The 12,415-nt window shown below is 52.0% G+C and overlaps 2 protein-coding genes across 3 annotated transcripts in view; both read left to right on the top strand.

Annotated features, from left to right (window-relative positions):
• TSPEAR (thrombospondin type laminin G domain and EAR repeats) overlaps positions 1–12,415 on the top strand; it is a 178,884-nt gene that overhangs the window by 17,845 nt on the left and 148,624 nt on the right. The window lies entirely within an intron of this gene.
• On the top strand, positions 1,712–2,497 carry KRTAP12-2 (keratin associated protein 12-2). Its single transcript, XM_070597842.1, has one exon. The coding sequence runs from the start codon at positions 1,775–1,777 to the stop codon at positions 2,243–2,245; it is 471 nt and encodes a 156-aa protein (XP_070453943.1). The 5' UTR covers positions 1,712–1,774; the 3' UTR covers positions 2,246–2,497.

Genomic DNA, 12,415 nt, shown 5'->3' with positions numbered 1-12,415 from the left:
CACACCATGATTTTCAAGATCCTTCCCAATTTTGAATACCTTGTCCTCTGTCGGCACAAGCACAGTCACACTCGCCACACCAGGGTCCCCATTTTGCTTTGGAAACTGAGTGATACAGAAGGTCTTCCCAGGGGACGGGAGCCACGGGGCTGGGTCCTCACTGTGCAGGGTCCACGTTGTTGCAATAACAGCAGTAACAACCGAGTTCCAGCTTTGTGCCGGGTGCAGAGCTAAGCGTTTACATGGACAATCTCATCACTGATTAATGATCTGTCCTGCCACCGTTCAAGGGGTGGTGATACCCCACTGGTACAGATGTGCGATTAGGAGGATCTAGAAGGAGCCCATGACGTGGGCACGTTCTTGCCACTGCACACGCGGAAGCGGTGTTTGAAGCTGCCTGGTTTCCCTCTGGAATCTGTGGTCTTTACCATGGTGTCAAATTGTGTTGGGGCTTTAGGGGTTTTCTGATATTCTTGGATATGTATGCTGAAAATTAAAAAATAAAATAAAATTTGGGGATTTTTGTCTTTTATTCTTCAAAACATTCTTATGCTCCAGTGTCATTCTCCTTTCCTTCTTCCGTTGAAATTACTTGTAGGTTAGACTTTCTGATACCGTCTCATAGGCCCTCCTCCTTTTTCTTACTCTTTTTCCCTCTTCCTCAGATTGGATGATTTCTACTGATGTGTCCTCAAGTTCACTGACTCCTTCTCCTTCTGTCAGCCCAGGGTTGTGATGCCTGGTCCTCGGGTTGCAGGATCTGAGTCTGTCCACCGGCCCCTGCACCCTCGCGCCCCACACGGTGGGATTTCCCATGGCTCCTGGACCACACCTGCTTCTGCAGCAGTGTCCTCACCTCACCCCCATGGTTGCCTCTACTGGAAACTGTCTCCTCCCCTCTTCACATCCCCTGTGCCAGCTCTGCATGGCCTCCTCACAGAGGCCCCCAGACCACCCCCCAGCACCCCCATCACTCTCTATCTGCTGAACCTGTTTCCTTCCCGGGACTCAGCCCTCTCTGGAATTCTTTCATGCATGAATTTCTTCATTCACTCGTTTCTTCATGGCCCTGGAAGGCTCGTGGGGCCAGGACGTCTCCATGGCCAGCACACAGGATATAACTGTTGCATGAACAAATCAATTCTTGTGTAGACGACCATGAGGCAGGAGTTGGCAAATGCTCCGTGAAGAGCAGGTGTAAGCATTTCAGGCCTTGCGGTCGCATGGTCTCTCCCATCACTGCTCAGCGTTGCCGTGCAAAAGCCACCCCGGACGACATGTACATGCATGTGTCCAATAAGACTTTATTACAAACGGGCAGCTGACCAGCTGCGTCCCTCAGACTTCAGTTTGCGAGCCCTGCTTTAATGTGTTCCTGCACAGAATAAGAGCTGAAATACATGATTGCCTCCAGGTCTCCACTGATGGCACGAGACAAACAGGATTGAAAGGACACAGTCCTCCGAGTGGAGCCAGGGGGCTGCGTGCACAGTGATGGCCTGGAGAAACCCTGCGTGGGGTCAAACCCAGATGTCCTTTCACAGAGGAAGGAATCGGCCTGAAGCCAAACTGATTTATGGTGGAGCATAACACAGAGGAGTGCGTCCCCGGACAGGAAGCTGCAGGGACCATGGTGGAAACAGCCAGGAGGAAGTCAACAGTGTGCTTCCGTGTTGCCGGGACACCCACTATCGGGTATAAAGGCTGCCCTGGGAAGGAGCCTGCAGACACCACCGCCTCCACCCCACCACCAGCCCAGCCCCACATCACCATGTGCCACACCAGCTGCTCCTCAGGCTGCCAGGCCGCCTGCTGCTCGCCCAGCCCCTGCCAGGCATCCTGCTGTGTGCCTGTGAGCTGCAAACCTGCCGTGTGCACACCCGTGAGCTGCCAGCCTGCTGTGTGCACACCCGTGAGCTGCAAACCAGCTGTGTGTGTGCCCGTGAGCTGCCAGTCAGCCGTGTGCACACCCGTGAGCTGCCAGCCTGCTGTGTGCACACCCGTGAGCTGCACACCAGCTGTGTGTGTACCTGTGAGCTGCCGGTCAGCAGTGTGCACACCTGTGAGCTGCAAGCCCACTGTGTGTGTGGCCCCCTCCTGCCAGTCCTTCGTGTGTGCCCCCGTGAGCTGCAGGCCTGCCGTGCTTGTGTCTGCCCCCTGCCAGTCCTCCGGGTGCTGCCAGCCGTCCTGCCCCACCCTGGTCTGCAGACCCATCTCCTGTAGCTCCCCTTGCTGCTATTGACCACGAGTCCCTTCTCAGCTGCATCAGTGCAGATGGGTCCTCACCTGTACCCCTCCCTGAAAAATCCTCAATGGCCTTGCTGGTTCTGCACATGGCAGATGAAAAGCGTGCTCAACGGACCCTCAGAACTCTGATCGGGATCCCTCCATGACCTTGCACATCCCCTCAGGGAAGCCCTGGGTCTTGGGGACCTTCTCTGTCTCCGGCAGGAAGCCAAAACCTATGTGAACCAAATAAATCATGCTTTCCCAATGCAGCTTCTCCCTCTATTTTCTCTTCAGATATTTGTGAAGTTTTTTCCTTGCAGTTTACAAATCACAAGCAATCTTCCTGATGGCTTCCTCTTCCTGATGGCTCAGCTGAAGGTGTGGGGCCTTTGGTGGGTGGAGGGGGAAAGGAGATGTCCCCACCTTGGCCACCAGAGACTCACATCGTGGATAGGGAAGAGCAGAGGAAAAAAATTCTATCCTCCTGAGTAGGGGATTGGAATCAGGCCTGGGCCCCAAGTCCTCTGAGGAAACCTAGAGGATTACTACAAGACGGAGGGCAGGAAACTCTCACACAGTCCCCCCACAAATGCAAAGCGGAGTCTGGCATCCTAAGGAGGAGCGTCAGGGAGTGAGAGAGCCTCCTGCTCTAGGTCCCAGGCACAAGGGCCTGCTCAAGACTGACACTGGGACAGGATGGGAGAGGGCTCCCCTGCCTCCCGACTCGCCCGGCCAGCACAGCTGTGTGAGCAGCAGCCTCCACCTGCGAGGGGCCGCTGTGTGTTGAGGTTCCCTGGGGGTGCCAGGCACGCAGGGGCAGCTGAAAACTTAGGAAGGAGCAAGAATGCTCTGCCTCCAGCCCTGGCCCTAAGCACAAGCCACCGGCAGCCCACCATAAGAGGAATCTGAAGTCTTAGGTGTCCTGAAGGTCATCAAAATAACAACAAAAGCCAAACCAAGGTCAGCATCTGACCAAGTTGCTTCAAACCACACACCCCTGCCCCCCACTGATGACCTGACAGAAGAGACACACCTATTTCCAGGAGGAAACAGTGTTTGTGTTCATTTCAATTAATATGTGATGTCTGCTATTCAATCAAAACTTAGAAGATGTTTGGAAAAGCAGGGAAAAATCAGTCCACTCTCAAGAGACAAAGTAATCAACAAAACTGGGCTAAGAAATGACCCTGATGTTGGAGCTATCAGAGAGAAATCTTAAAATGACCATGACTAGCGCAATGAGCCAGAGAAAGACAAATACTGTATGATCTCGTTTAGATGTGGAATTAAAAACAAGAAAACTGTTGTCTTAGATCCAGATGCCTTCCTTGTGGTACCTGCTGCTTCTCCTCTGCTCCGTCTCTGTGGTTTTCTTCCTGGAGTTTGCAGTTCAAGTGACGCAGTTCAGGAAGCTCCTCCTCAGCTGGAACTCACTGTGATTCAGTGGATATGTGGTGTCTGGAATTGGAGCCCAGATTGCATGATGAAGGGCCGTCAGTTGGGACAGGGGGCCCCACATCATGATTTTCAAGGTCCTCTGCAATTTGAATACCCTGTCCTCTGTCTGCACAGGCACAGTCAGCCTTGCTTGACTGGAGGTCTCCCATTTTGCTTTGGAAACTCAGGGATCCGGAAGGTCTTCCCAACTGATGAGAGCCAAACTGTTGTATTCTTCACTGGGGGGTGCTGGGACCGTGTTATTGCAATAAGAATAATAATAACAAAGTTCCAGTTTTGACTAGGTGCTGTGCTAAGCACTTTATGTGGATTATCGAATAATTGATTAGGTACCAACCTTTACTACCATTCGTTGGTGATACCCCATTGGTATAGGTACTCAATTAGGAAGATTTAGAAGGATTTCCTGATGTGTGCATGTTCTCATCACTGCACATGGGGAAGTGGCGTTTGCAGCTCTTGGTTTCACTCAGGAATCCATGGTCTTTATCATTTTGCTAAATTATGTGGGGGCTTTAGAGGTTCAATAATGACATATCCTGAAGTCCTGAATCAGCTGGGACAGACGAGAGCAAGGGGAAGGCAGATGACAGTATCAATCATTTTGGGTCCGTGGGGAGCATGGCTTCGGTGGATGAGCACCGTAGACGCCCAGCATCACACCTCAGCATTGCCCACCTAGTCAGGCAGCACTAGGTGGCTGCAGACAACCCCTCTGCAGGGGGCGCCCAGGAGGACGGAATGTGGAGCGAGGGGCTGAGCTGGCCATGCCGGATTCCTCTCCCCACCCAAGGATCCCATCATCCTGGCCCCTGCACAGCAGGTTTGGGAGAGAGTGGAGACAGCGTGGAGTTCCCTGATACTCCTCCACAGGGTGGGAGGCAGTGGGCTGGAGCGTGGATTCCGTGTTCCTCCTTGCCTCCCCTGGCTCTCTCTCCTCTTTCCACGTTGAACACAGCAGGTTCTCCATGGTGGGTGCCATTTCACAGGAGGTGGCCGTCCCTTGGGGCAGTGCTGCTCCCTCCTCCAGGGTCGTCTCTTTCGCACGATCTCCCTTTGACTGTGACCACAGGTCAAAACCATATTTAAAAGAAAGATTTCGGGACAGCCACACGTGACCACATGTCCAAATATGACCTAGTTACTGAGAAACACATTTAAATCAGTCAGTCTCCTTCAAGTTCATTACTAGATGAGCAAACACGATGCTCTCTTTTTGGCTTCCTGCTGTTTCAGGCTCTACCCGGGCCCGTTTCTGGTCTACCCAATGGGCATCCTTCGGAATTGCTTGCAGCGCAAGTCAGCTCTTGAGGAATTCTGTCAGCTTTTGTTTATTGAAAATGTTTCATCTCACCCTCGGTTTTGAAGGATTTTTTTCCAGGGCCTCGCTATAGACTTCTTGATTGCCATATTTGTCTTCAGCGTTTTACTGATGTCCTCCCACGGCCTCCTGGCCTCCATTGCTTCTGATGAAACGTCAGCTGTTGTTACGGTTTTCCTTGTACGTCAAGGGTTTTTTTCGTTCACTGCTTTGAAGATTTTTCTGTCTCTTTTTGATTTTCATCTTTTGAACTAGTGTGTGCCCATATGTTTTTCTTTGTATTTGTCTTGCTTCAGGTTTTCTCGGATTCTTGGATCTGTAGGTTAGTATTTTTTAAAATCAAGTTTAGAAAAACTCGTCATTATTTCTTCAAAACATTTTCATGCTTCCCTATCATTCTCTTGTTTTCTGAGGATGCAGTTACATATGTGATAGACTCTTTGATATTGTCTCACAGGGACTTTTCATTTCTCTTACTTCTTCTTTCTTTCTCTTCTTCAGACTGGAGAATTTCTATTTACGTGTCTTCAGCTTCACTCACTCTTCTTCCGTCTTCCATCTGCTGTGAGTGCCCCCCCAGTGGACATTTAATCTCCAGTCTTGTGCTTTTCTGCTCTAGAATTCTCCTTTTTCACAGTCTGCATTTGTCTACTGAGATTTGCTGTCTGTTCCCTCATGGAAATGATGTTCCTTTAATTCGTGGAAGATAGCGCCTTTGATTCTTTAAACATATTTATAGTAGCTGCTCAAAGTTATTGTTTGCCAAGCCAATCTCAGGTCCTTTCTATTGAGTGATTTTTTCTTTAACTGTGAGTTACATTTTCCTTTATCTCCTTATGTCTAGTGATTTTTGATTGTATATTGGAAATTATGATAGTACGTTTTGGGAGCGTGTGTTCTATTGTCTCTTACTGACCATTGATTTTTTCTACCAGACAGTCTGTTACTTAGTGCTCGCCTTGAACTCCTGCAGGCTTGGTTTTACACTCTGTTAGGGTGGATTGGAGGTAAGTCCAAAGTGCTTCCTAAGCTCGATACCTTGGTGGGACTCAACTTCCAAACTGTGTTCCTGGGAGAATCTGGCTGTGGGTTGGCTGGGCTTTGTAGGGCAGGTCTAGAGTATGTCTTACCCTGGGCTGTGGTCCCTCCTCCTTAGCTACGACGGTACGGGTGTCAATGGCATGCTAGGGGCGTCCACTCTCAGTCCTACAGCAGCTCCTCAGTGTTAAGCCTCTGGAGATCTTTCCCTGAGTATAGACAACCCACCTTCTTCCAAGATTTACAGGGGCCTCTCACCCAGACTCCTGCACAGGTCCCTTCTTTTTGACGCCCCCACTCTTCTCATTCTAGGTGCTGCCACTGCCCAACGCTGAGCTCTTTCTCCTCAGCAGAGCAGGGTCTTCATATTCTGCTCCAACTCAAGCTCACTGTTCTGCATTTGGGAAGTTGGCCCCAGGCAGAGACCTGGTCTGGGTGCCCGTGGAGCTCATCTTGTACGCTTCTTTTCTCTCAGGAGTCACAGTCTGTTCTGCTTGTTGACCACGGCCTGAAAAGGATGTCTCTTCATTTTCCCTGAGTTGTAGAGTTGATGGGAGGGCTTGTCTGGTACTAGTCATTCTGTGAAGTTTTCCCAGTATTGTTTTGTTCTCCATATTCATCTTCTGGGTAGTCTCGAAGGTTCGTGGTCCATGCAACAGTGGTAGTGGTTTGAGGAGGTCTTTGGGTACCATTCCTCTTTGTCTCAGTGTGGAAGCAATGGAGAGAGGCAGCTGTCAGGCAGGTGGAGCAAAATCCACCTGCTGTCACTGAGATAACAGTTGGAGGACTTGGCTGGGAGCGTGATTTCTAGAACTGAATGAAGCGGATTCTTCCATTGGGACAGGCCATCCTGGAAAACCACAGACCACCCACGGGGTCCGACTCTGTGTGTTGAGATTGCCCTGGCCAAGCAGTGCAGACCAGTGTTCCCTGCAGGGAGGCAGGCAGGTCTCACGCCTTTTTCCAGGGTCACCCCTGTGGTGATCCTCGCCCCTCTGCCAGGGGTAGTGAGGAGTGGGTGGGTGTAGGGTGGGCCCAGAGTGTAGTGGGTGTCTCCCCTGTGGAGAACTCAGGAGTGGGGCACAAACAGGTCCTGCCCATGAGTGTGTGTCTGGGCCCAGGCGGCTGTGCATTTGTGGAATGCGTGCACCACACTGAACTGTGTGTCAGTGTATAGGGACCTGCTGCAGAGAAATCTTGTAAATCCAGCCCTGGGTCTGTCACCTCAGGAGCTACTTGTTCAGAAATACCATCTACTGCATTAACTTCTCAAAACTCCCTCACTCAAGGGTGGAGTGGAGGCGAAGTAAAAGGGACCTTGAATTGTAAAAATGGTACAGAGGGTTATCCAACTTCATAATCCATGCTTTACAGTCGGCAGCACCGGGGAGGGCAGACTGTACTGCATGAGACTCACTCTGCCACCCTCCCTGTGGGCTCCACGGGGCTGTGGAAGGACAGGAAGAGCCCCAGGGAGGAGGCAAGAGCATTGCTGGACTCCAGGGACTGTGTTCCCTCCCCTTGGCTGTCCCAAACAGGCAGTGCAAAGACCCGCTCCCAGACAAGGCACCCCCATACCCAGGTCCCAAGTGACCCCGTGGTGACATCCGCAGGCCACACAGCTGCCTGGGGTGCTCTGCTGGAAATGTCCAGAGTCGGACCTTCCACATCCAGCCCACATCTCTCCAGCCGCAGCCCCCAGGTGCCCTCCACTCGCCCCTGCACACATCCCTGGGGAGTGTTGGGTCGAGCTGTGCTCTTTGTGGGGCTGTGTCTCCATGCAGGAGGTCACTGGCTTTCTTCATCTCCCTTCTCTAACTGTGAGGCTTCCTCCAGACAAAGATCCAAGGTCACCCCTCCCACAAGTTCTCTGTGACCACACCCTTCAGTCTGCACTTGCCCTTTAGGTGCGAGGTCTCCGTCTCCTTCCTGTGCAGCCACCAGGCCAGCCCTCAGTACAGCTCGAAACCCCAGGACACACTCCGGTTTCCGGGTGTAACAAGAGCTGGAGGAAGGGGCAATTAGTCATGAGGTTAGAGCCAAGCCAACAACACAACGTCTACACCACAGACCAAGTTCTGGGAGCCAGGCTGGAAGAAGCAAAACAAGGAAGACAACATCGTGTCCCGTGTTGTGTAGACACCTGCCGCTCGGGTATAAAGGCCGCCCCGGGAAGGAGCCTGCAGACACCACTGCCCTCCTGCTCCACAGCAGCCCAGCCCCACGCCAGCATGTGCCACACCAGCTGCTCCTCAGGCTGTCAGCCGGCCTGCTGCACACCCAGCCCCTGCCAGGCGTCCTGCTGTGTGCCCGTGAGCTGCAAGCCAGCCGTGTGCTCACCTGTGAGCTGCCAGCCGCCGCCTCCGTGTGTGTGGCCCGCACCTGCCAGTACTTCTTGCGCGTGCCTGTGAGGTGCAAGCCCACCGTGCTTGTGGCTGCCCCTTGCCAGTCCTCTGGGTGCTGCCAGTCCTCCGTGTGTGGGGCCCCCTCCTGCCAGTCCTTCGTGCGTGTGCCTGTGAGCTGCAAGCCTGCCATACTTGTGGCCCCCTCCTGCCAGTCCTCTGGGTGCTACCAGCCGTCCTGCCCCACCCTGGTCTGCAGACCCATCTCCTGCAGCTCCCCTTGCTGCTATTGACCGCGAGTCCCTTCTCAGCTGCATCAGTGCAGATGGGTCCACACCTGTAGCCCTCCCGGAACGAGTGGGCCTCCAGCTTCTGCACACGGCAGATGGAAAGCGTGCTCACCGACCCCTCTGAACTGCGTGGTGAGGATGTGGCAGGATGATCTGGATCCCTCCTTGACCTGCCCATCCCCTCACGGAAGCCCTGGCTCCCAGGGTCCTTCTCTGTCTCCAGCAGGAAACCAAACCTCCTTGTGAGCAAAATAAATTGTGATTTCCAATGCAGCCTGTCTGTCTATTTTATCTTCATATACATTTTTGGAGATTGACACCTGAGCTGACAAGTGTGTCCAATCTTCTTTTTTTCCCCTGCTTTTTCTCCCCCAATTCCCCCCAGTACACATTTGTATATTTCAGTTGTGGGTCTTTCTAGTTGTGGCATGTGGGATGCAGCCTCACCATGGCCTAATGAGCAGTGCCATGTCCACGCCCAGGATCTGAACTGGTGGAAACCTGGGCCGCCGAGGAGGAATGCACAAACTTAACCATTCAGCCACAGGGCCAGCCCCATTGTGTTCACAGCAGAATGTGTGAACTTAACCACTCCGCCACGGGGCCGGCCCCATTGTGTTCATATATTTTGAAGTTCTGTCCTTGAAGGTGTTTACAAATCACAGGGACAGTAGCCCCTCCACTGAGCCCCCTTCCCGATGGCTCAGCTCATGGTGGGGTGGTCCTCGGTCGGTGGAGGGAGTGAGGAGGAGGTGCTCTCCCCATGCTGAGCCCCCTGAGACTTGCAGTGTGCATGGGGAAGGGCAGAGGGAACAATTGCCTCCCCCTCAGTGGGTCCCGCATGGTCCTTAAAGGATTACTACAAGACGGGGTGCAGGAAACTCTCACACACCCCTCAAATACAAAGCAGAGTCTGGCCGTCCCAAGGAGGAGTGAGAGGAGTTGAGAAAACTTCACCCCCCAGGTCCCAGGAACAATGGCCTGCTGAAGATGACACTTGAACAGGACACCAGAGAGCCCTCCTGCCTCCTGTCTCACCTGGCCAGCACAGTGGTATGAGCAGCATCCATCGCCACCTGGAAAGGCTGATGGGTGTTCAGTGCCCCTTCATGTGCCACCTCTCAGGGGGAGCTGACAACTTCGGGCAGAGCAGGAGGTCTGTTCCCCCAGCTGTGACCCTAAGCAGAAGCTGCCAGAAGCCCGTTGCAGGAGGAATCGGAAGTCCTTGGTACCATGAAAGTCATCACTAGAACAAGAAAACCCAAACCAAGGCCACCATCTGACCAGGCTGATTCAAACCTCCCCACAGAGAAACTGCTGACCTGACAGAAGAAGAGACACACCCACTTCCAGGAGGATAGTGTTCATGTCCATTTAGATTAATACACGATATCTGATATTCAGCGAAACTTAGAAGCCATTCAACAAAGCAGGGAAACATCAGTCCATTGTCAAGAGACAAAGTAATCAACAAAACTGTGCTCAGAAATGACCCAGATGTTGGAGCCAACAGACCGAAACCTTAAAATAACCATGAGCAGTGAAAGAAGCCAGGCCGAGAGAGACAAGTAATGTTTGCTCTCCCTTCTGTGTGGGATCTCTGAAAACCCCGAACCCATAGATACAGACGCCTTCCTGGTGGTTGCCTGGTTGTTTTCCTCGTCTTCCTCTACTTGGGTCTCTTCCTGGAGTTTCTGGTTGACGTGACCCAGTTCAGGAAGCTCCTCCCCTCTGGAGACTCCCCGTGGCTCAGTGGCCATGTGGTTTCTGGAATCGGAGCCCAGGTGTGATGGTGAAGGGCCGTCATTGGGGACAGGGTCCCCACACCATGATTTTCAAGGTCCCTCCTAAGTTTAAATGTGGTGCCGTCTGTCTGCACAGGCACAGTCATACTCTCCAGGCTGTGGGTCCCCCATTTTGAGTTGGAAACTCAGGGATCCAGAAGGTCTTCCCAGCTGACAAGAGCCACAGGATTTGGCTTGTCACTGGGCAGTGTGGGGACCACACTATCACAGTAACAACCATGTAGTGAGTTCCCGCTTTGTGCCTGGCAGTGTGCTGAGAATCTTATGTGGATTATCTCATAATGCAACAGTTACCAATCTTTAACACCATTCAAGGGGTCAGTGATGTCCTATTGCACACACGTTCAATCAGGAAGATTTAGAAGGATTTCCTGATGTGGGCAGATTCTCATCACTGCAGATGGGGAAGTGGCATTTGCAGTTCTCGGTTTCACTCTGGGATTCCGTGGTCTTCATCATTTTGCCCAATTATGTGGGGGCTTTAGAGGTTCAATAATGACATATCCTGAAGTCCTGAATCAGCTGGGACAGACGAGAGCAAGGGGAAGGCAGATGACAGTATCAATCATTTTGGGTCCGTGGGGAGCATGGCTTCGGTGGATGAGCACCGTGGACGCCCAGCATCACACCTCAGCATTGCCCACCTAGTCAGGCAGCACTAGGTGGCTGCAGAAAACTCCTCTGCAGGAGGCGTCCAGGAGGACCGAATGTGGAGCGAGGGGCTGAGCTGGCCATGCCGGATTCCTCTCTCCACCCAAGGGTCCCTTCATCCTGGCCCCTGCACGGCAGGTTTGGGAGAGAGTGGAGACAGCATGGAGTTTCCTGACGCACCCCCACAGGGCGGGAAGAAGTGGGCTGGAGCGTGGATTCCATGTTCCTCCTCACATCCCCTGGCTCTCTGTTCTCTTTCCACACGGGCCACAGCACATTGTTCCATGGGGGGTGTCATGTCGTGGGAAGCGGTTATCTCTCAGGGCAGCAGTGTTCCCTCCTCTGAGGCTGTGCCCATAGGACCCTCTGCACCTGGTCTGGGCATGGGGACTCCCCCACGAAGCCCTGGGTTGAGTCACACATCCCAGTATTGTCACTCCAGGGTTGAAGACCACTTGGGCTAAAGCATGGTCAGAAGTTGGAAAACCAGGGAACCAGAGCCTCCGTGAGACCACACAGTGGGATGACCTTGAGCTTGATGGACAAGCCACAAGTCCACGAGGTCAGCTCTTCCATGCTCCTCCTGTGGCCCTGACTACAGGTCAAAACCACGCTTAAGGAGAATTTGGGGCAGCCACATGTGACCACATGTCCCAATATGCCCTAGTTCCTGAGGGACACATTGAAAACAGTCCATTGCCTTCTGGTCTATTACTAGCTGAGTGAACGGGAGTCGTTGATATTTACCCTGCTGAAGGTTTGGATGCACCTGCGTCCATTTCTGTCCTCCCTAATGGGCATCCTTCAGTGTTTCTTATAGTGCAGATCTGTTGGTGAGGAATCTCTCAGCTCTTGTTTATTGAAAATGTTCCATTTCACCCTCAATTTTGTAGGATTGTTTTTTATCCTAGAGGTTAGATATAGAAGTCTTGCTTGGCACTTTTGGCTTCTGCATTTTAGTGATGTCATCCCACTGCCTTCTGGCCTCTGTTACTTCCAATGTCAGGTGTTGTTATCTTTTTTCTTGCATGTAAAGTGGTTTTTCTCTCATCACTTTTTAGATTTTTCTCCTCATTTTTGGTTTTCATCGCTTTAAGTACAATGTGCCCAGATATATTATTCTTCGTATATATCTTTCTTTGGGTTTCCAAGATTCTTGGATCTCTAAGTAGGTTTTTTTTAAAATCATGTTTAGGAAAGTTGTTCATTATTTCTTCAAAGCATTTTCATGCTTCCCTATCATTCTCTTGTTTTCTGAGGCTGAAGTGACATATCTGA

The sequence above is a fragment of the Equus przewalskii genome, chromosome 27 (genome assembly GCF_037783145.1).
Source record: "Equus przewalskii isolate Varuska chromosome 27, EquPr2, whole genome shotgun sequence".
Taxonomy (NCBI): Eukaryota; Metazoa; Chordata; class Mammalia; order Perissodactyla; family Equidae; genus Equus; species Equus przewalskii.
This window is presented reverse-complemented; position numbering and strand designations above follow the sequence as displayed.